This window comes from Lipophrys pholis (assembly GCF_963383615.2).
Source record: "Lipophrys pholis genome assembly, chromosome: 19".
Lineage (NCBI taxonomy): Eukaryota > Metazoa > Chordata > Actinopteri > Blenniiformes > Blenniidae > Lipophrys > Lipophrys pholis.
The window spans coordinates 5,385,475-5,407,122 of NC_137647.1; the positions used below are offsets into that span (position 1 = coordinate 5,385,475).

General features: G+C 43.9%; 3 protein-coding genes across 6 annotated transcripts; 1 reads left to right on the forward strand and 2 right to left on the reverse strand.

Moving 5' to 3' along the window:
• The first annotated feature begins 211 nt into the window (after positions 1 to 211).
• LOC308124630 (GTPase IMAP family member 8) lies at positions 212 to 7,002 on the forward strand. 2 transcript variants are annotated; one of them, XM_080487741.1, is made up of 7 exons: positions 212 to 478; positions 2,351 to 2,416; positions 2,505 to 3,063; positions 4,285 to 4,382; positions 4,539 to 4,670; positions 4,893 to 5,483; positions 5,634 to 7,002. In XM_080487741.1, the coding sequence occupies exons 1-7, from the start codon at positions 448 to 450 to the stop codon at positions 5,705 to 5,707; spliced, it is 1,551 nt and encodes a 516-aa protein (XP_080343867.1). In that variant the 5' UTR covers positions 212 to 447; the 3' UTR covers positions 5,708 to 7,002. The 2 variants fall into 2 exon arrangements, with proteins under 2 accessions (XP_080343867.1, XP_080343868.1); XM_080487742.1 differs by lacking the exon at positions 2,351 to 2,416 and having other exon boundaries at positions 233 to 478; positions 5,634 to 6,996.
• Positions 7,003 to 9,052: 2,050 nt separating this feature from the next.
• On the reverse strand, positions 9,053 to 12,086 carry atf4b (activating transcription factor 4b). Its single transcript, XM_080487749.1, has 3 exons — positions 11,634 to 12,086; positions 10,471 to 10,935; positions 9,053 to 10,372 (listed from the first exon to the last, which is right to left on the reverse strand). The coding sequence occupies exons 2-3, from the start codon at positions 10,829 to 10,831 to the stop codon at positions 9,417 to 9,419; spliced, it is 1,317 nt and encodes a 438-aa protein (XP_080343875.1). The 5' UTR covers positions 10,832 to 10,935; positions 11,634 to 12,086; the 3' UTR covers positions 9,053 to 9,416.
• On the reverse strand, positions 11,965 to 20,932 carry LOC308124622 (uncharacterized protein). Of its 3 annotated transcripts, none has more exons than XM_080487720.1 (19): positions 20,822 to 20,932; positions 18,795 to 18,938; positions 18,562 to 18,696; positions 18,080 to 18,178; positions 17,837 to 17,956; positions 17,605 to 17,739; positions 17,385 to 17,525; positions 17,048 to 17,146; positions 16,832 to 16,951; positions 16,616 to 16,750; positions 15,798 to 15,917; positions 15,556 to 15,690; positions 15,244 to 15,375; positions 14,958 to 15,065; positions 14,756 to 14,830; positions 13,760 to 13,888; positions 13,466 to 13,505; positions 13,210 to 13,264; positions 11,965 to 12,912 (listed from the first exon to the last, which is right to left on the reverse strand). In XM_080487720.1, exons 1-19 carry the CDS (start codon positions 20,825 to 20,827, stop codon positions 12,180 to 12,182), a joined length of 2,661 nt encoding a protein of 886 aa, XP_080343846.1. In that variant the 5' UTR covers positions 20,828 to 20,932; the 3' UTR covers positions 11,965 to 12,179. The 3 variants fall into 3 exon arrangements, with proteins under 3 accessions (XP_080343846.1, XP_080343847.1, XP_080343845.1); XM_080487721.1 differs by having other exon boundaries at positions 15,804 to 15,917; positions 20,822 to 20,927; XM_080487719.1 differs by having other exon boundaries at positions 16,832 to 16,972; positions 20,822 to 20,927.
• Positions 20,933 to 21,648: the final 716 nt, after the last annotated feature.

The following is a 21,648-nucleotide window of genomic DNA, read 5'->3' on the forward strand; positions in this document are numbered from 1 at the left end:
TCCCTCCGCTCGGACAGATAGATAATACCAAAGAGATTATTGCTGCGAGACGAGGAAAGGTGGAGAGAAGCTACATAGCAAAGGTTGGAAAAGAGGAGAGAGTGTGTCAGAGGGGGTGTGGAGAATATATAGATTACATCAAAAAGAGAGAGAGTGTGTGGGTGTGTGTGAGAGAGAGAGGGGGGAGATAGAGGGGGGCTGAATGGCACAGGAGGTATGAGAGGGAGGCAGGGGCACACACAGGAGTGAAGGCAGAAGTGAGTTCCACTGCAGTAGAATGAGGGTTAGAGTGAAAGAGAAGAATCATTCCAGCTGCCAGGATTTCGCACGCCACTCAGGACCTGCCTCTCTCTGAAGGAGCACGAAAAGGAAGCCACCGTGGAGGCGAGAAGGAGAAGGAGGAGGGGGGCGGCGGAGGAGGAGGAAGCCAGAGGTTCTACACACAAGATGGCTGCTGTGTCCTCTGCCTCTGACACTGGTAAGTGAGTTGTTGTTGTTTTTTTTCTTTTTTCTTTTTTCTTGTTTTTTTTTCAATCCTTGGCTGCACACCACACAGCATCATCCATGTCCACCTCATCACAGGAACCTCGGAGGGGTGAACTGCCCGGGCAGGTTCATGTTTGTACGAAACCCACCACAATAGGGAGAAACTGTTGCTTGTGTCAACTTTCTGTGATTAGCCACACACATGGAAAAGTCTCAGCAGTCAGTCAGTAACAGGGATTCATCAATAAACCTCCCTCCCTGCCTCCATGCTCGCCCCTCGCGTCATCCTCACGCAGCATGCATCACTCCACCTTGCCGTCCTCTGAATGCTGATGCTCCTCTGTGATCAAAACATGCGTGTCCTCCTCTACTGTTTTCTCACACTCTATCATATTTTGTCCTCATGCTATTCTGTCTATAAGGAGTCCAAGGTTCCTTCACTCTGACCCAATTTTCGCGAAAGGAGAGGGACAGAGAACACAAAAGAGGTGGCATGCTGGGAGGGGAGTCAGTGGACCAGGAGGAGGATAAAGATATGAATGAAAGAGAAAGCAGTGAAATGAGAAGCGGTGTGAGGTAGCGAGGGGCTCAGATGAGCAGAAGGGGGCTTCGAAATCCAAAGAGTGAGAGTAGAAGTCGGAGGAAAATAGAGAAAATGACATATACACTAATCAGTCAAAGGTAAAGCAGAGTCTAATACTGAATAAATCCCACTGTTACATCAGACAAGCTCCGAGCACTGACACCTTTGAAGTAAGTCCTTTAAGTCCTGAGAATATTGAGGAAGAGGCTCCACTCATCCAACTTGTGTATGCAGCACATCCCAGAGGCTTTGCTGGGTGTATGTTGTGGTGAATTTGAAAGTTGCTTCATCCAATTCAGGGTTACGAGGGGCTGGAGCCGATCCCGGCTGAGTGTGGATGGAGGTGGGGTACATTCCAAATTCACCCGTCCACGACAGAGCAAACACAGACACACAGATAACCACATACAATCTTATCTGCATCCCCGCAAGCCGACATGTCTGAGTGCATTATCCAGTCGGAAGAGACCACTGTGGTCAGGGAACACTAATTATATGAAAGCATGCGTGTGACTGACACCAGTGATGAAGTCATGACACATTTGAAAGTTTAAAAAGAAGCAGGGTTTCTCAACTGAACGCAGCTTCATACTTTCTGGAGATAAACATCAAATTTTGATCCATTAGCTGTTCCATGTACCATGACCATGAAAAAGCCTGTCTGCGCCTAAGTATTTCAAGATACAATGAAAACTGACGCACTGTGAGGGGGTTCTCAACCAAAAGCAACCTCAACGTCTTTTGAGCTTCAGGCCTTCACCCTCCACACACTTCAGTGACACTTCCATTACCTTGTCATAGAGTACACTTGGTAATATGGTCTTTGGTCAAAGACTCTTACGTTATTTCTTTTGTGCCGCCTCCAACTCCCTGAGGACACCATGTTCACTTTGTTCCTGAGATATTGCGCACGTTAAAAGGTGCTTTTGTCCCGGGCTAATAAGTGTTATTCAGGGCTCATGATGTTACAGCTGGTTACAGACGAATGCATGCCTTTGGGAAAATATGAAAGATGCAAATTTAACAGTCAGAAAAAGAGGATAAACAATCCATCCATCCATCCATCCATCCATCCATCTTCTACACTGTTTTATCTTGTGCAGGGTGGTGGAGACAATCCCAGCAAATATGAGTGAGAGCAGGGTCGCTACACCCTGAACACTCCATTCCATCACAGGGAAAAACACAGAGAGACAGACAGCCGCACACGCTCACGTTCACACCTATGGACAATTTAATGTCACCAATTAACCTCACATGCATGTTTTTGGACTGTGGAAGGAAACCGGAGCTCCCGGAGGAAACCCACGCACACACGGGGAGAACATGCAAACTCCACACAGAAAGGTGCTTCTACAAGACAGAATGTTCAGAATTTAGAACATAAGTCAAGAAAAGTGTGTGAAAGTCATTGTCTGATCGATGTGTTTTACAGCAGGGGATCCCAGGAGCCGCCACCCCCCCGAGCGCAGACTACTGATCTTGGGCGGGCCCCAGTCTGGAAAGACCTCCACCGCCAACAGCATCCTGGGGGACGAGATCTTCGACGCCGGGACCGAAACCACCCACAGTAACGTGGGCCAGACGGAGATCTACGGCCGGCGGGTCACAGTGGTTGACACACCGCCTTGGGTCATCCCGGCCGACCCGGAGGACAGCACCGAAGCTGACGAGAACGACAACGCCGGAGCCGAGTCAGACACGCCGCAGCGGCCCCCGCCAAGCCTCGACAGCGAGGGGCCGTGCATGGGAGCCATCCTCTGCCCTCCCGGACCCCACGCCATCCTGCTGGTGGTGTCGGTCACTCAGCCTTTCACTGACACTCACAGGAGGGCTGCGGAGGAGCAGCTGGGGGCGCTGGGTGGAGGGACCTGGAGGTATTCCATGGTCCTTTTCACCGGCGTGGACAAGCTGACCAAAGGGGTTTTTATTGAGGAACACATAGCAAACACCGGAGAGGCCCTGCAGTGGCTAGTAGAGCGGTGCGGAAGCAGGTACAATAACTTTAAAAAAAAAAATTAATTTGTCTCTGATTTCTCAAAGGTCCGTTCTGGTTTGTCTAGTTTGTGTACAACTTTGTTGGCACGGTTTCCGCTAATCAATCTCAATGTATTCAGTTCCTCTTGGATTTGAGGGCCTTGTTTCGCAATAGATCACGGTCAAATAACTTTGATTACGAGGCTTGTTTTTCTCAAAAACTGCAAGTCATAGAAGGAATTTCTTAAACCTTTTACCTCTCAAAACGAGCCACTTGCAGTAATATATATATTTTTTTCATTTTATATTTCACACATAAGTAAAAACAAAGCAGATTGGAATTATTATTATTATTATTGTATTAATAATAATAATAATAATAATGATAATAATAATAATACATTTGTTGTTAAACCTCTGCATTATTGCAAGAATATATCAGTATCAGAAGCTCTCAATCCAACTAAAGAAATCCTAGGCTGCATCTCATATAAACATAACGTGTGCCTATTCCACTGAGAATTATTTGATGCTATTTAATTGAGACCATTTTCTGTAATGAAATGCCTTTTCTGGAGGAGGCCTTCGCTTGTTTACCATTACGGTGTTGGACAGAAAGTGCAGAATAGGTTTTCACCTCTTTCTGTACAAACGTGGGGAAACTGCATCAGTGGCAGCTATTTTTTCAGCTGATGAGGGCATTTTTTGATTCTGTTATACCATCTGGCATAATGTGATGGTGTTTCAAGCGATGTCGCATGTATTAAGACTTCTGGTGAAACGTGTAAAGGCAATAAAAGTGGAAACAGTGCAGGAATTGTTAAAGAGATGCAAGTCGGGGCAAATACTGCAGACGTCTGTTAAATTGGCTTCACTTCTTCATTCAAGTGACAGTTCCGTGGAGGAACAATTGGAAAGATAGAAAGATATTCATAATATCCCATTTTGTGTCCAGGATGTGAAGAAAGTGCAAAACCACTCGAATTGCCTTTTTCTAAATCTCACGTTTGTGTTTTTCTCCTGAACAGTCAAAGTAGCAAAGCAGAGATCAGCTAATTTTAGCTCATGATTTTCTACTTAACTCTCAATCTCAAGCCTAAGCTGAAACATTGTCACTATGTTTAATATTCTTAATCTTCCTACAGGCCTGGAGAAAATATAATAAATCTGCTTCCTGACCTTAATGTATAAATGCAAAATATATTCCTAAATTTAGTTCAAGTGTTTTTCTCCTGCAGGTACCATGCCTTTGATAACACACGGAAAGAGACCGAGGACAACACGCAGGTACCTGAGCTGATGGAAAAGGTGGAAGAAATGATAACTGACAACCAAGGTTTGTGGTTATTTTCTGAAATGTCATTTGTTTCATGCCCCACATACTCTTCCAGCTTTTATAATATCACCATTACATTATTAATCAATTCACCATTTGTGTTTCCAAGCTGTCTTGAAATGCCTCAGTGAATAATTTACAGTTGCTGTCCTGCAGGATGGTACTTTGAGGTGAATGAGTTGATTTTACTGGAGGAGGAACAGGCCAGGAGGGCTCTGGAGGAGGAGAGGATGAGGATGGAGGAGCACGCTCGGCAGAGGGAGCAGATGATCGGAGGACCTCCCAGAGGTATACGAGCATGCTGCGTGCGCCCGTGTGTGTGTGTGTGTGTGTGTGTGTGTGTGTGTGTGTGTGTGCTGGAGTGTGTAAGTGAGTGAGTCATGCAGAGAAGGAGGGGAAATGAGTGCACATGTCATCATGCTGTTCCCAAGAGGAAGAAAAAATAATAATAAACCAGTTTAGTTTTAAAAGTTTTGTTCAGGTTGTTTTTAACGATCTGGTTCTCAACAGAGTTGAGGTTGCTCCTGTTGGGCTGGAAGGGCGTCGGGAAAAGCTCCGTGGGGAACTGCATCCTGGGCCGTCGCTACTTTGAGTCGGGCCAGGAGACGGAGCTGTGCCTCAGGAGGCAGGCGCTGGTGTCCGGCCGCCGGGTCACCATCGTCGACACCCCGGGCTGGGACTGGTTTTCGGTCAGACGAACCCCGAAGCGCATCCGGCAGGAGTCGCAGCGCGGCGCTGCCCTCCTCCGGCCGGGCCCCCACACCCTGCTGCTCGTGTTGCCCGTGGTGTCGTCCCTCACGGCCAGGAAGAGGCGGACGCTACTGGCTCACATAGAGACTCTGTTCGGGGACAGCGCCTGCCTCCACACCATGGTGCTGTTCAGCTGCGGCGACTGGCTGGGACGCACGCCCATCGAAGAGCACATCCTCCGTGGAGGGAGGGAGCTGCAGAGACTGCTGGAGTACTGCGGGAACTATTACCACGTCCTGGACAGTAAGACGCCCGGAAAGGACCGGAGTGTGTCTGTCCTGCTGGATAAGATCGAGGAGATGATCAGAGAGAACGGTGACAAGGCCTTCCTCCCGATACAGACAGAGTGGTGTAAGTCACACTCCTTCGCTGAAATATAGATTGTGCACAGTTATTTGCATTAAAAACAATCCTGCCCGCAGACTTACTTACAGGGCTATGATTTGGTTATTTCATCTGAAAAAATGTCACAAACTCATATTATTTTGTTGCTTTTCACAGTGAGCGAGGAAAGTTCGTACTCTTCTGACAACACCGAGCCGGAGGACGACTGCCGGGGATGCCAGCTTCAGTGACCCGATCGCAATAAAGAAGAAAAGTCGTCCTTCTTTTTCCTCCTCATTCTGAGTCTTTGAAGGTCCCAGACATCACCTCATGCAACTTAAACCTCATCTTGATATCGCTCTCTAGCGCCGAACAGTTTCAGGGACAACAAAAGCGTTTGGAGAGAGGAGTCTCGTGAAGAGCAGCTCTGTTGTGAGACTTCAAAAAGACCAAGCTCACTGTTACGCCAACTAACGTTTACTCCGCCTGGACCAATGGTGAATGAATACTCACGTATTCAGAGACTTAGAAGAGGCTCCTCAAATCCACAAGGAGGAAAAACCACTCATCTTAAATGACTATAGCTCAATAACTGTGGAGGTCATGAGCATGTCCACAGACATCAGCTGCTGCTTACCGAGGCCACACTGAGAAGCCTTGTTTTACATCCAGTGAAATCCAAACCAAACAATTGTCAGATTTAAGGGTTTAGAACATGTCGGCTGCAAATTCGGTGAACGTGGTTGTTCGTGGATCGAGTGAAAGGAAATGGCTGTATCATGAGCAGTGTGCCAGAATGTTTGCAAACGAGTGCAGAAAAGTGCACACAGCCTTGAGTTGTTTGTCAGTGCTGGAAGAGTTCAGATGTGAAACACGGGGTTTATTTTCTTATCCTTCGCATGAGAGATATCAAAGTTCTCCGCATTAGAAATTTGATTTGGTTTCGGCTCAGGGAATTGAATTGATTCCTCCAGGGCAAAAATCTGGCACATTTACAGACATGCTGATTGATGCAATTGCTAAAACGGAATTTGTGAGTCACATATCAATTCAATCCGAGGGTATTTGCTTTGGCTATCGGGAACTTTGAGAGAGTCAGTCTTTGCACTTTGGTTTGTGCGAGAGGAGAAAAAAAAATAAAAAATCATTAAATCCATCTGCTGGTGCAATCACACTCAAACGTAGCTTGAATAGAGGGGGGGGGGGGGGGGGGGGGGGGGGGGTAGGCTGCATTTGAAATTGCGCGTGCAGTGTCAGATCCCTGCGGAGCAGCCTGCGCTGGCTCTGCTTCGCTGTTTTATGGTCATGCAACCGCCGTATTCTTTGACAAAGGTAGACTCAGCTACGTGCCTCAGCATCGACGCGTCAGTGCAGCCCTGCTGCTGCAGGATGGCATCCAATCGGCTACATCAGGCTTTCGCATGCTACAGAAACAACATAACCTCATGAACCATTGGAGCTCACGCGGGGCTTTTTACCTCCTGTAAACTTTTTCTACATCCTCTGAACATCAGTTCCTGACAACAATAGTGATGTTTTCAACCCCAAAAAAAAAGAGAGAGAAAAAAGATAACTATTTACATATATATATATACTCCGCTGTCAGAGGCATGTTAAAGACACCGCATGCAGATACATGAGTGCCTATTGAGTTGAAGGCAAACACTTCTTTATCCCTCTGACTCTTGCTTGAACATGTGAATTTCAGATACAACATCACCTCCCGCCACCTTTACAGCTGCAAAAAATAAAAGAGAAAATGCGAGGGGTGGGGGCAAGAGAACCCACGCTCTGTTACGTGCCACTGAGAGCATTCATAATATGCGACCGATACCACTGCCATGCTGTAAAATGATATTTTCTACCAACGATGTAGCCAACGGAAAAAAGAAAAAAACAGACGCCACTCCCTCTACGTTTTACCGACTCTGTGCTTCATCTAGTGATGTAGGCTACCGCAGCACTTAATGTGACAAGCATGACTTTAAAAATTTGATATGAGGATGTTTCCGGCGTTCATCCGGAGTCTTTGAGTCCCTGTGAATATGTTGTATAAATGGTGTACATTTACAGAGTAATAAAATATGTTCCACTGGAAGCTCTTAGCGAGGCATTTTGCACTGTGTAAGTTCTACCACTTCACTGTAGCCAAAGTGACTTTACTTACTGTGTAGTCCTTATATGGTGATCGCATCATCAGTACTTTGTTCATCATAAGACAACAATAAAATACATGGATATATTGTTGTGTATTTTTTTTGGGCTTTCACATTATTTTGTTGGCTATTGCTTCTAAGCATGGATTGGGTGTAACACTGTCAAAAAAGACATGGCCCACGGGCCTTACTTACAGTATGTTTGACACTCCTGTCTTCGAGAAAGCAGTAATGCTTGGTTTTAACAGTAGGTGGCACCGTAACAAGCAATGAACCTCGAACATGGGACGTCAAAAAAAAATCTTTTTATTTCTGGAGTTTCAACTGGGCCAAGTACAAGTATATCCTGAAAATGTTCATGCCTAATAGACTTTACATAATCAGTGACAAACAAGCTGAAATGTTCTTCTCTCATGAGAACTGATCACTATTGCTTCTCAGATTGGACTGCAGTAACTTACTGCAATCATGTGTTAGGTTGAGTTCTGACAATCTTACTACAATACTACCAATCTGGTCAACAAATTTTGAAATAGCTTTTGCAGATGATTATTTAATTCAGTCTCTATTATTTGCGATGTCATTTCAAATGTTGGATTGAACCCTCTGGTGAGTTGGTTTTGGTCCACAAGCTGAATGTTTAACATCCCTGCCCTAGAATACCATCCACACAATCCACAATGCAGTACAAAAAAAAAAAAAGTTTACTCTTTTTACTAAGTGTTCTGGGACTTATTATGCTAGAAAATGGGGTCATCAAGATAGGTGGTATTCACCCTTTTCTTTCTGCTCTGAAGAAAATGCTCTTGCCTATTAGCTCTGCACCATTTTGACTTTGGCGGGGCTCCAGAGGGGGATGGATTGCCCCTGAGCCATCTGGACTAAAGCCCGGTCCAATTGCAGCATGCCCACCAAGGATCTGTCAGAGGATGAATGCTCACACTTTAGTTTGGTAATATTATTCAAACTGTGCGTAGGTCAGCAGTCTTTCCCCCTCCGTCCCCTCCCCAAATCTGTGGTAATTGTGTGCTCTTGTACCCTCTTCCAGGATCTCAGGTTATTAATCAACTGTGACAAAATAGCTTTGTTTCCTCTGCACGCAAGAGATTGTTAAAATCACATGACTGTCTGATTGAATACTCATGTATCTACAGCATGCATGTCAGGCGGACTCCATTATCCTCTCCCCAATAACACCGTGAAAATCTCGAGAAGCCTGACCACGTCCATATTAAGCTGTTAATTGTTTGAATTATTTGCAACCACCTCATTGTGAATCTGATGGGTTCCACACAATACCGTCAGTTCATACTTGTCCCAATTAGATATTTTTGTGATTGTGTCTTATATTCTCCCTTCAAGACGTATAGTGTTTAATTTACTATTACTACATCCATCTAATAAAGCTTTATTACTAATCAACACAAGAAAAAGCTCAGCAGCAGTTTGGTTCTAGACTTTATTAGGAGCTTGATAATACAGATATTCTGGATATACACATTTTAAAACTTTAAGGTTATTGGAGGTCCATATATATAAAACAAATTACAAGACATCAGACATTCATATACTGAATGCAAAATACTTTGTTATATGTAACTAAAACCTAACACAAGTATTCTACTTAATACCAGTCAGATGCATGAAGAGGTCAGACAAACACTTGTTTTGTGGGATAGTACATCCAAGACATGCTGTGTGGCAGAAAAGATATTATACTGATACACGTTTGCATTTCAGAAATAGAAGCTGGTCTGCTCACTTTGTTACATCATCGTTCTATTGCTACAGCTCTCTCCCTCCACTAGGGGTCAGGAGTCAGGCCTTTCTGGAGCCTCGTCTTGCGGACCTCCTCCATTAGCTCTTTCAGATACTCGATCTCCCTGGCCATAGACTCGGCCTTCTCGGTTAACTCCACATTCTTCCTCTCCAGCACTGCATACTCTTCAGAGATCGCATCATGTTCTGCTCTTTTCTTCTGCCGGTAACGTGTAGCAGCCGTTTTATTCTGCTCCATCTTCTTCGTCTTTTTGTCTTTTGGCATCCTCAGAGCCGCCCTCTCTGCCCCTCGGGGGGCCTTGACTTTGAAACAGGTTGGTGCTGGAGAGGGTGGACTGGCTTTGGGGTCTGGGTATGGTCTGCTTCTGGAGGACACTTGTGGGGGAGACGCTGCTGGGGAGCATCGAATGACCTCCGGTGCAGCTGTGAGCCCAATTTTATTTTTAGGGGCAAGCACAAGGACGATGCGAGTTGGTGACAGGGACAGCACGATCCTCGGGAGCTGAGGGACCACGGCCGCCACCACTGGCTTCACCTCAGTCTCCGACACGTCCACTTCACTGCCCAGGTCCAGAGTGTAGACCGGGGAGTCGACCACAGGGGGCGGAGGATCTGGAGAAGCAGGCTCAGATTTGATTTCCAGCTCCTCTTGTGGCTCCGGGACACACAGAGGAGAGGAAGGAACCTCTTGCCCATCAATGAATGATTCATGCTCTGGAACAGCAGGATCAGAGCAGACTGTGTCTGGGGAGGGAGGGGGTTCGACTGTGAGAGAATCAGAGGAAAGGCTTGGGAACTCAGGCGTTGAGAGAGGTGGTAGTGGGAGAGATTCAAGCTCCATGGGGCAATCTAGGGAGGCCAGTAGGTCTTCTGGAGAGGCAGGGGACTCAGCGGGAGGACTACAGGAGCCAATCAGAGAGTCCAGGTCAAACTCACTTAGATCCATCCTCTCAGCCATCCAGTCGAGGTCACTGAGCATGTCTTTGGGGAGGAAACAAACAAACAAAACATCCATTAGATTTAACTGAGACTAAACCTGCTATAATATCCAGTATGTTCAGTTGGTGTTTTATCATTACCTTTGCTGTCACCAGCCAGTGTCTGGCTGTATCTCAGCTGACCCGGGTCACCTAACCACGAAAGGGAGAGCAGGTCAGACTCAGACCCAACTTTGTCCCCATGGAGGAGGGCGGCCGGCGGCGAGGGCGGAGGAGAATAGAAGGGTGGGGGAGAGGAGGAAGAGGACAGCGATGAGGAGGTGAGGGGCGACACAGGAGCTGTGTCCCCCTCAATTGAGGTTCCTCCTATGTTCTGTTGATCTTCTCTATCAGGGTGGAAAATCTGGGAGTCCAGGGCATCAGCCATGGGAGAGGAAGGCCCCCAGAGGATGGCCTCCATGTCTTCCAGGCCAAACTGTGAGCTTGTCATCGTCATGGTCATAGTGGCTGTTGTTGGTCACGAACGGAGTGTGCGACGACGTCAGGGAGGCGGCGAACTCTTTTATGCTGTCGAAAGCAGCAGTGCTGAGGGTTTCCACGAAGGACCTGCACCCAAGGAAAAAAAAAACAAAGGGTGAAAACCATCATCAACATTTCAAAAATGGAATCAGTGATTCAAAGTGTGTTACAGTTGTTCCCAAATAGATGCTGTATTGTTGCCTATGGATCTCAAAGCTAATCTTCTCATGGTGGAACAACACTGCCCCCATGGCTGCAGTGCACCTGCTGCACATCACGTGGTTTCCTCCCTGCTGCCAGCCTTGTGACTCTGACGTCAGACTAATGAGGTCAAAGAGTCTGCCATTCCTCCCTCCCTCCCTCCCTCCCCAATAAAAAAAAAAAAATGCACTTTTGTTCTCCACTCGCCCACAGTCGCCATCTTGACCCTCGTGCGGAAACGCAGGAGTGCCACGTCGACGTTTGAAGTGACATTCTAACATGGCTTGTTACTTTATAACGTTAAAATAGATATAATGTAGAGAAACAATAGAACGTTTAAAGAGATACAATGTAGCGAACCGAAGTGTAACGTTTCACTTCATGTCGCGTGTGACGTCACTTCAATGACTGCTTAAATTAGTTTTTTTGTATAAAAAAAAAAGTCGAAAAAAAAAATCGATGGTTTTCTGTCCCAAATTGACGGAAAACATAAAAATCTAAGGCATTGTAAGATTATGGTAGGTGGGCGTTACACGGAGGCCCGACAGTTGCCACATTCTAACCATTCATAAAGCAATACTTACGACATGTTGGCTGAATTAGAAGTGACTCAGTGCACTGGCTGGATGCACTGTTTTGAGGGTTGCTGCTGGGTCGCGGCACACTTTCACACTGCCATTTCGGCGAATCGAGCGACGTCCGACAATGCTGTAACTTGTTGGTCTGCTTGCTCCTCAGGAGGGAAAATGGCGCATGTTGTGGCGCGGCGAGACTATAGACCGAAAAAAACAAAAAGGAGTGGCTGTATCCTTCCGCGACGACTCGCATTATTATCACTCCGCCAGTGTTTGGGTTCCGCATTCCACGAATTCCACGCGAGAAGAGAAGACATGTTTTTCCGCATGGGATTGTTTTACAATAATTCATTTATTTGTATTAAAATCATAAGAAGGAGAACTACAACTTTGAATACTGTCATACAGTTATATAAATGTAACATCAAAGATTAAATAAGAATGTATTTTCTCATCAACGGATATAAAAAAATGTAAAAAAATCTTTCTCACACACACGCAGGCACGCACACACACACACACACACAAAGACACAAGCACTCAGAGTGCTTTGAATCAGTTGGAAAATATCCCCCACATGTCATTCAGGTAATTCACTTCATCCTGCAGGTTTTCAGCCAGCAGGCAAATTCTGCCCGAAAACTTGCTCTTGGTCGACTTCCTCAGCGTCACATCCTTCTTTGAGAAATACTGATCCATTTCCTTGGCAAAAGCAAGAAGCAGTTTCTCCGACGTGTTCGGTGTGGACGTTCCCCTATTGTTTTTTGTGTTGTACCGGAAAACGGCCTCCGACTGATGCGCCATCTTCACCGCTTCCGGTTCTGCTCCTGCCCTGTTCAGCCTGGCAATGTCATGTCGTCGCAGCTCATTCATCCCCACCAGGATGAAGTGCAGACAAAGTTCCAGGTCGACAATATTCACCTTGTAGTTGTGCAGAAGTTTCTCGACAGTCACCCTGTCCACAATCTTCTTGTTGGCTTTTGCTGCGTGAGCGCCCATTGCTCCAGCAGAAGCGACCATACCAGCGCCAACAAGGGTCGCAACTAGTGAGGCGCCGATGGTTGCGGGAGCCAAGGCTATTCCCATCACTGCGGTCATCCCTCCAACGGCACCTGTGGTGCCTCCAGCAATGCTCATAGTCTTATTCTTCTTCTGGATCTTGTCGAGGGTCCCACAAATGAACATGAACTCTGAGATGATTTTCTTCAAGTTGTCTTTGCGCTTTATCATGAGATAGTTGTAAAGATGCAGGGCCTTCGTCACATTCACGGCTCTCTGGTTAAATGATCTGAACAGGGCCAAAGAAGAAGAAAAAAAATAACATGTAACCAATGCCGTGACATTTAGTTTCTTAAAAAGTTTACCCTACTATCTTTTGTCCACATTAAGGTCATTTGTGTGATGTATCTTTATCAGGCTCAATAAAATGTACCAATCCTGATGCGCTGTATTTGAGCCTGGAAAAACATCCCATAAAAAAATTGGTACAGTTTCTTGAATTAAGTGTGCTAACCACCACACAATAAAATGGCCTACTTCTCAGTTAAGATGAATTATTGCAATTGTTAACTTTTTTTTTTCTTACCTCATTTCTTCATCTATGCTGAGGCCATACAGTGACGGAGACATGGAATCTTTTTCTGTCGAAATGACAACAAAGAAACATTATTTCTGTAATGTTACTCAGGTTACTTAAAAAAAGATGTGTTTGTAATAGAAATTGCATAAGAAAGAATTTCTTGATAATTGCTGATGATTAGCAAAAGGGACAATTAAAAAAACAACACCCATTATTTGTGTTTCTTTCTTTCACACTATAGAAATAATAAAAATGTACTTACTTGACGTTTTTCTCAACCATGTCAGCAGAGAAGTAATGTGCTGAAAATATACATATATTTTATTAGAAACCGAGTAGAAACACATTAACAACACATGTGTCTGGTTTATAATCTAATCCCTCAGTTGGTACTTGAAAATGTGATTGCGTCTGTGTGTATGTGTGTGTGTGTGTGTGTGTGTGTGTGTGTGTGTGTGTGTGTGTGTGTGTGTGTGTGTGTGTGTGTGTGTGTGTGTGTGTGTGTGTGTGTGTGTGTGTGTGTGTGTGTGTGTGTGTGTTGCGGTGTCCCTCTCACCATCTCTTCTGATTCATCTGGGAGTATTTCCACGTAGGTCGGTGACTCGATCTCACAGTACAGTGAGTCAGAGCCCTCTGAAGGTAATGAGAACTGCGGGTTGAACGAAGGTGGTCTTGGTGGTCTGATCTACAAGACAAAGAAAAGTATTTCTGATAAATCAAGCTTCTCAATGAAGGTGATCATGTGAAATTTGAGGTTCTTGATTCTTACCATTTACTTTATTGACAGCTGAGAAATCCTACAGGTTTTTCGTCTTGTGCCACCGTGGTTAATCTTACTCAATCACCTTTGCCATAATAGTAGGGAGGTTATATCCTGTCTAACCCGTGTTGTTCTGTGGTAAGTATGAATGGTGGCCAAATTCTTCAACAAGCTGCTGGCCAGTTGTGCAGCACATCTTTTAGAAGTTGCCTGCTTCTGTCACCAGTAAAGTGCTCAGATTATTTGGATTATCTGAGCTCGACATCCCTGTGACGTTACCAATGTTTTCTACTTCTTATTTCAGAGGGAATGACGTGTTTGAATGGAAAAAAAAACCCCAAAACAAAACAAAAAAAATCCACCACCCGCCATCATAGGTTCCGTTTCAGTTCTAATCATGGTTTTGCTTTAAAAACATTTTCTATGTTACAATCACTGACTACAATCCGAAACATACTTGCGCTAATATTCAATTTGGAAGCACGGCATTTTATAGTTATGACACAGCATAATACGGTCTTGGGTGTGGAAGCTGGCGCCTATTGTCATTCGAAGGCAGGCGTATGACTTGTTGACAAAATGTCCCAAGTTCTGATCTTTTGAAGACACCTATAAACTGTGCTGACAAAACAGTGCTGAATACAGTCATAAATGATTTAAGTCAATTTTTCTGAGATTTTCCTTGAAGGCCAGTTCACTCCCTGTATTTTCTGCACCTCTAAGTTGCTGTTTTTGGCTCATGTCCCAGAGAGCTTCATCACCTGTAAATTAGATCTACAGTGGCATTCATACCCGTGGAGGCGAAAGTTCACTCCCCAAGGGAGAGTCAAAGAGGTCTGGCTGCTGGAGCACGGGACTGGTCACGGCCTGAAAGGTACAAGCAGTCATACTTTTGCTTTATGGTTACAGAATGGAGCTGCAACAGAACATCAAGGCTAAAACATATTATCTGATATCAATAGGATTGATACTGAGATGGCTTTCAGAAACCTACATTTGCACTGTAAGTCAATGCATCTTCATAAAGACATGAATAGATAGGAGCTTGTTCCATGGAGCTCGCAGAAGAAGATCTGCTTTGTTGAGATGCATCTGTGTCTTTCTGTTAAAAATAAATAAATAAAATTAACAAACTTAAAAACGCAGTGGGGGGAAAAATGTGATTTATGTATTGTTATTCCATTTCAGCTCAGAAATCTTTGAACTGAGTCCACGGATATCTCAGAGAAGTGTAACAGCACCGTTTTAATCTGTTCATAACTGTTGAGTATAAACTTTACATCAGGATATGGGGTTTCCAGCCGCAGTCTGTCACAATAAATCGGGGGAAGAGGGGGGCGCTGAGGAGGAAGAGGACGCTCGGGGCCAGAACGGCGATCAAGCAATAATTGCCCAGAGGTGAGAGCTGTGGGCTTTAGCAGGTGAAAACAGAGAAAGAAAGCACTTAAACATTCAGATGAGTGTAAATAATACAGAATGTATGAATGGCAAATAGTTGTGAAAGGTTTCAAAACTGACATATTCTATCAAGTCAAATTCAACATGAATACTCAGGAATACATGAAGAAAAGTCAAGTAAACCACTTGTATACCTTCACGGCTGGGTTTGATCTCCTACTAATGCTGTTTCTTTTAACAGCTTCTTCACTGGGAGCCGGTGGCCTGAGAGGAGGACGGACAAGATGAAGCAGCCTCTGCTCTGTTCGGTCCTCATTACTTTCAGAGGTCTAGAAAAGAAAAAAAAAGTATTGTGAATCTATTTAAAACAATAAGAATAAAAAATCAGCTACCATGAGAGACAAACATTCCCAAGCGTTCAGGCTGCTCAGCTTACTGTTACGTTTTTTGCGGCGACTGCTATCTCTGAGGAGTCGGCCATGTTGTTGTTGCCGTCACTCCGGTGAGGAACAGCCTGAGATTTAAGCTCCGGTTGGGCTTCTTTCATCAGAGCAGCCTGAAAAGAATAAAAGTAAATGATCTGATTGACACATAGATATCCAAACATCTTTTTTTCCCCTGACATGTCAACCTCTCACATCCTTCACAGGGTGTGCCCAGGGGTTTATGGTTGAATTTACATGTACTGTTTTCATTGTTTGTCAGAAAACCTTTCAGGGTGTTTGTAAATTGACTTTACACAGAATATTTTTGTGTCTTCGCTGCGCGTGACATAGTGCCCAAGAGGCTGCCCTATGTGAGTCTCTATTAATGTTTGTGGCTCCATTACACTCGCAAAGAGAAGTATCAGGGACCAGAGCAGCATTTTGTCTGATTTGGCACATGTCAATAAACTTTTTTTTTTTTTTCTTTAATCTTGTGCACATACATTGCACATCAGACTTATACAGCACCACATACAACACAGTCATTTCTAGCTGCTTTTAACAGGCAGAAACCCAACACATGTTAGAAATCTTAGAAAAAGCTATTAACTTGCAGTGCAAACTGACAAATGTGACATTTGAATGAAAGAAATATTCAGGCTTTTTACTTTTGCTGTCAGTTGTTTAGTTATTGTGTTTGTTCAAGAAAATAGTGACGTGTATTCACCAAAGTGCCTGTATTTAAGATTAGTCAAATAAAATGTCAACATACAAATTGCCATCTTAAATGAATACATGAAGCTAATAGATGAGAAAACCATTCACATACCTTCACTGCTGGGTTTGATCTCCCATAAATCGTGCTTCTTTTAAAAGCCTCTGCAGTGGGAGCCGGTGGTCTGGGAGGTAGACGGACAGGACAAAGCCCCCTCTGCTCTGTTGGGTCCTTATCACTCTCAGAGGTCTAGTTATAAAAGAACAAAGTTATGTGAATCTATATAAATGAGTGACAAAACATTCCACGTGTTCCGACTGCTCAGCTTACTGTAGAATCTGTTATTTCGTCAGTTCTGTCTGAGGAGTCGGCCATGTTGTTGGTGACATCACCCTGGTGAGGAACAGACTGAGCTTTAACCTCCGCTTGGGTTTGTTCCGTTGGAGCAGCCTGAAAAGAATAAAACAAAATCTGATGCAGATATCAGCATGCACATCAGAAATACGCTCAAGTTCATGTTGTCATACGGACTATTGTCCGTTTTACCGTCATTTCATCCAGGTCTTTATAGATGGACGAAAAGCTTTCCTCTGAACGGTTGGAATTAAGCGTCATCGTCCTGTTGGTTCCAGTAGCTACTGATGGCTTTAGGGTTGAAGCAGCGACAGAAAGACAAATTATACCCATAAAACAGACAGAAACTAGTAGGGGGGTTACAAACTTAAATTCTTAGTCAGCGTCATCATTTTCATATCATATGCAACGATTCTGTTCTTCTGTGTGAGAAATGTTTACCATCGACAGCACTGTAAAAGCTCAGAGTTCAAATAAACACATCATTACAAACTAACAAAGCTAATAGTTGAGTAAACCATTCACACACCATCACAGATGGATAACTATTTGATCCCCCATTAAAACTGTTTCTTCCAACAGCTCCTGCACTGGGAGCCGTTGGTCTGGGAGGGAGACGGACAGGATGAAGCCCCCTCTGCTCTGGTTGGTCCTCATTACTTTCAGAGCTCTGGGTACAAAAGAACAAAGTACTGTAAGTCCACCAAAGTGTCTTAATTTAAGATTAGTTGAGTAAACCATTCGTATACCTTCACGGCTGGGTTTGATCTTCTATAAACGCTGTTTCTTTTAACAGCTTCTGCACTGGGAGCCGGTGGCCTGGGAGGTGGACGGCCAGGAGGAAGCCCCCTCTGCTCTGTTTGGTCCTCAATACTTTCAGAGGTCTAGAAAAAAACAAAGCACTGTAAATTCATATAAAAGAATGCAAATAAAATCAGCTACCATGAGAGACATCCTGAGTGTTCAGGCTGCTCCGCTCACCATAGAATTCTTTGCAGCGACTGTTGTCTTTGAGGAGTCGGCCATGTTGTTGTTGCCGTCACTCTGGTGAGGAACAGCCTGAGATTTAAGCTCCAGTTGGGTTTCTTCCCTTAGAGCAGCCTGAATAGAATAAAAACAAGATCAGTTGAGAGAATAAGAGATTTAATAATTGGATAACATGCAGGGCACTTAAAAAAAATGCACTCAATAACATGCTTTCATATGAACCATTGTCAGTTTTACCATCATTTCATCCAGGTCTTTATAGATGGACGAAAAGCTTTCCTCTGAGCTGCTGGCAGTAAGCGTCATCGTCCCGTTGATTCCAGAGGCCTCAGATGGCTTTAGGGTTGAAACAAGGAAAGAAATCAAAATTCTGGCCATAGAACTGGTCGTACAACAATTGACCTTCAGAGTGTTATTCATTACTTCAAGGATAATTTTATTGTGCCCTGACATGACAACTTTTTACACCCTGTACAGTTGCTCCACGGGGTTTATAAATCAATGCAAACGCCCTGTTTCTATGGTTTTGTTGAGCATCTACTAAGCGTGCATGTAAACTGACTGGCACTTTGCACAGAATAATACGTCAGTTCACTACATATGATGTGATGCCTTAGCAGCAGCTCTATTACGCTCCCAATGAGAGGGATCAGAGACCACTCGTTCAGTGATTAAGTTTGTTCAAGAAAACAAAAAAGGAACCTAAACCTTTCACGCACCTTCACGACTGGGTTTGATCTCTCATAAATGCTGTTTCTTTTACCAGCTTCTGCACTGGGAGCCGGTGGCCGGGGAGGTAGACGGACAGGAGGAGACCCCCTCTGCTCTGTTTGGTCCTCATTACTCTCAGAGGTCTAGTTACAAAAGAAAAAAACAACTGTAATTTCACATAAAAGTATACGATTAAAAACAGCTACCATGAGAGACAAACTTTCCCAGCTGCTCAGCTTACCGGAGCATTTCTAATAGAGTCAGTTATGTCTGAGGAGTCTGCCGTGTTATTGTTGCCATCACTGCACTGGTTTTCCGATAGAAACTTTGACCTGGGAACCGACTCAGTATTACCGTCTGGCTTGTTTTCCTCCATTAGAGCGGGCTGAAAAGAATAACACACAATCAGTTGCTCAATCGGCATCAGGACAAATAAGAGGCTCAAAGCACTGTAGGCAAATCTGGCACACATGGAAGGTGGACTCGATTACACACTTTATCTATCTATCGTATTAAAGCATGAATAGTGACATTACAAGCTGTTTCTTCCTAAAATAGCAAGTTTATTCCAAAATCATACTCAGCAGCTCGATATTCCAAGAGAAACAGCTTGTAATTTGACTGTTCAAGCTTAAATATGATGGTTTTACAGTTTCAAGCTGCACGTTGTGTAGCTCTTGAGAATCCTCTTAACATGTTCTTTTGGGTTTTAAGATTAATGATGATGTAATACTTTATTTGTTACACAAGTTTGTTTTCTATTCATATAGAGGAGGAATACTTTGAATATCAAATTTATAAGGCTATCAAGTGTCTCAAAGCAGAGCCAAGGTTCCTCTTTTTTGGAGTTTGAAGTACCCTCAGTAAGTGGATAGAAGTCACCTTGCATGCTTGAAAATATGAACTAAAACCAATTATGCAAGTAGCACAATATATTGTAGATGTGACAACCAGATTGTATGAGCAAAAAAAAAAATAAGAAGACACATTTAAATGACATGTAAATATAGAAGTAAACAACATGTTTGATTTCTTTCATATAAACACAATATAATCATATTGACATTAAAAACAACAGGAGTAAGACTGTGGCGACGTTTTGAAAATGCCTCAACAACATCCGTGTTATTTAATGACTGCCCTCTTTACAGTCTCTGTGAATATTATGCAAAACGTGTGGTTATGTAAGAGTTATCTCGGAAGTCAATTGTAAATAATAAAATCTTCTACCCAGGTCTTTATTAGACTGATGTATTTAAAATCTGTGTCAACAAACAGAGGGAGAGGGTGTTAAAGGCTGTGTGTCCTGCAGCCCTGGAGCTTTCATGTAAACAGACATTTTCACGTCATTTTTAATTTCGTTTGCACAGCAAATCTCACATTATCATCTCACCACTCAAAGTGACAAAAGTGACATTTGAATTAAATTGCTGTTTGTTAGTTGGTCAACTAAAACACGTATGGCCCATCCCATCATATCACCTGCATGTTACTTTTCAATTCAACCAATAGAAGTCTAACAATCGTCACAAATCGGAATCTTTGCGAAAGTATGTTGATACAGACGCACGCTGACGTCCATGTCGAACCCATAAATCATCTTTGTTTGTCCTTCTCCAGGGCGACACACCAAGTGGGTTGGTTTGTTCTGTGCCTGGTAGTGATAGAACTCCTCCTTGGCTCTCAAAGAAAAGAAACCATGACTGTACCAAACGGAGGAAATCCTTTAACAACCAGCTGAAATGTGGTTGGAATTGTATTACGAACACATTCTCAGTCCTTTGTGTGGGAAATGTGCCACAATAATAAAGCAATGAATATATATCTGTCCAGTCAGAACAGTTAAAATTTTAATCAGTGGACAAGTATTTTGTTTGTAGACTGAGATTGTGCCATGATTTCCAGAAAGCCACCATGTGATTCCATGTTGATCCAGTCACATCACTGGTTTGTCCAGTTTCATATTTTTGGGAAGGCACGCTAGTTTCACAATAAAATTTGTTTTAATCTACTTCCTTTTCAGTGGTGCCCCGAACGTCAGTTATAAGATCAACTACACAGGTTCAGATATTGTGCCCACTTCATCAAACTCTGCAAATCGGTTCTAAAATATAAGAATGAGATCGAGGCGGCAGAGGAGCCAATAGTTTAAATAACAGAATATTTAGAAAAATGGAGTGTCATGCTTTCTGTATCAGGTTGAGGAGTCTAATACATGAACACACGTTTCTCATATGGTCACAAACAAGAGGAAGAAGTTGTTCTTACCGTCATCCTCTGGTTTTGAATCTGCTGTGTTCTCTGCTGGTGTTGACTATGAGCGTGGCGGCGGAGACCGCTCAAAGGATCTCCCACGGGTCGACATACCTGAGTCTCTCTCAGCGCACAGGTGTCAAAGGTGCCGACTCGACTCCTCCCTCTCATTCTTTTCTCTGTCAGACAACCCAACGAGGTCCTAAAGGAGTGAGATTTTTTTTTTTTTTTTTCAGAGACGGACAAGAAAACCATGTGGGTGGATTCTCCTTCTGCTTAATTTTCAAATGAGCACACAGAGACGGGTGGAAACACAAACTATCGTCAGTCTGCTGGAAATTACACTGATTGACACTCGTGTCTTGAAGAGTCGCCAGACCTCTAATTATCACACCATAAATGAGCGGTGACCAACTCTCCAGTGTTTATCAAACGTGCCGTGAGGGGACAAAGTTTTTCTTGTCTTCTGCAGCAATAACATGGGACTGAATTTTCCTTTCATCACATGTTAGTCATTGTCAGTGTCTGTATCTTCGAGTTAATGGGTGTTCACCGAAAAAGTTGTCCAACAGGCTGGATAAGGATGTTTATGCTTTGTTTGCAGCTGCCTGCCTATGTGATTTGTCATCGGTGTGTCTCAGACGTTTGATGACCAGCTGTATATCTTAACCGACTACATGCTTGAGAACATAATCCAAGTCAGTTATTGTGTGATCTGGTTCACCAAAGGATGAGGACACCCTGCACAGGATTCTCTGTGGAGATGGCATGTTCTCCCTGTGTGCATGGGGTATTTATCATGGTAATCCAGCTTCCTGATACAATCTAAAGACATGCACATG

What these genes read in the sequence shown, in the direction of transcription:
- LOC308124630 (XM_080487741.1), top strand. Translation starts at nt 448, where the DNA reads ATGGCTGCTGTGTCCTCTGCCTCTGACACTG. An exon ending in GATCGGAGGACCTCCCAGAG is followed by an intron (nt 4,671 to 4,892) that starts GTATACGAGCAT and finishes GGTTCTCAACAG; the next exon opens with AGTTGAGGTTGCTCCTGTTG. An exon ending in CCCGATACAGACAGAGTGGT is followed by an intron (nt 5,484 to 5,633) that starts GTAAGTCACACT and finishes TGCTTTTCACAG; the next exon opens with TGAGCGAGGAAAGTTCGTAC.
- atf4b (XM_080487749.1), bottom strand. Translation starts at nt 10,831, where the DNA reads ATGACCATGACGATGACAAGCTCACAGTTTGGCCTGGAAGACATGGAG. An exon ending in ACTGGCTGGTGACAGCAAAG is followed by an intron (nt 10,373 to 10,470) that starts GTAATGATAAAA and finishes TCCTCCCCAAAG; the next exon opens with ACATGCTCAGTGACCTCGAC.
- LOC308124622 (XM_080487719.1), bottom strand. An exon ending in TCGCTGCAAAGAATTCTATG is followed by an intron (nt 17,740 to 17,836) that starts GTGAGCGGAGCA and finishes GTTTTTTTCTAG; the next exon opens with ACCTCTGAAAGTATTGAGGA. An exon ending in CATTGACTTACAGTGCAAAT is followed by an intron (nt 14,831 to 14,957) that starts GTAGGTTTCTGA and finishes TGTACCTTTCAG; the next exon opens with GCCGTGACCAGTCCCGTGCT.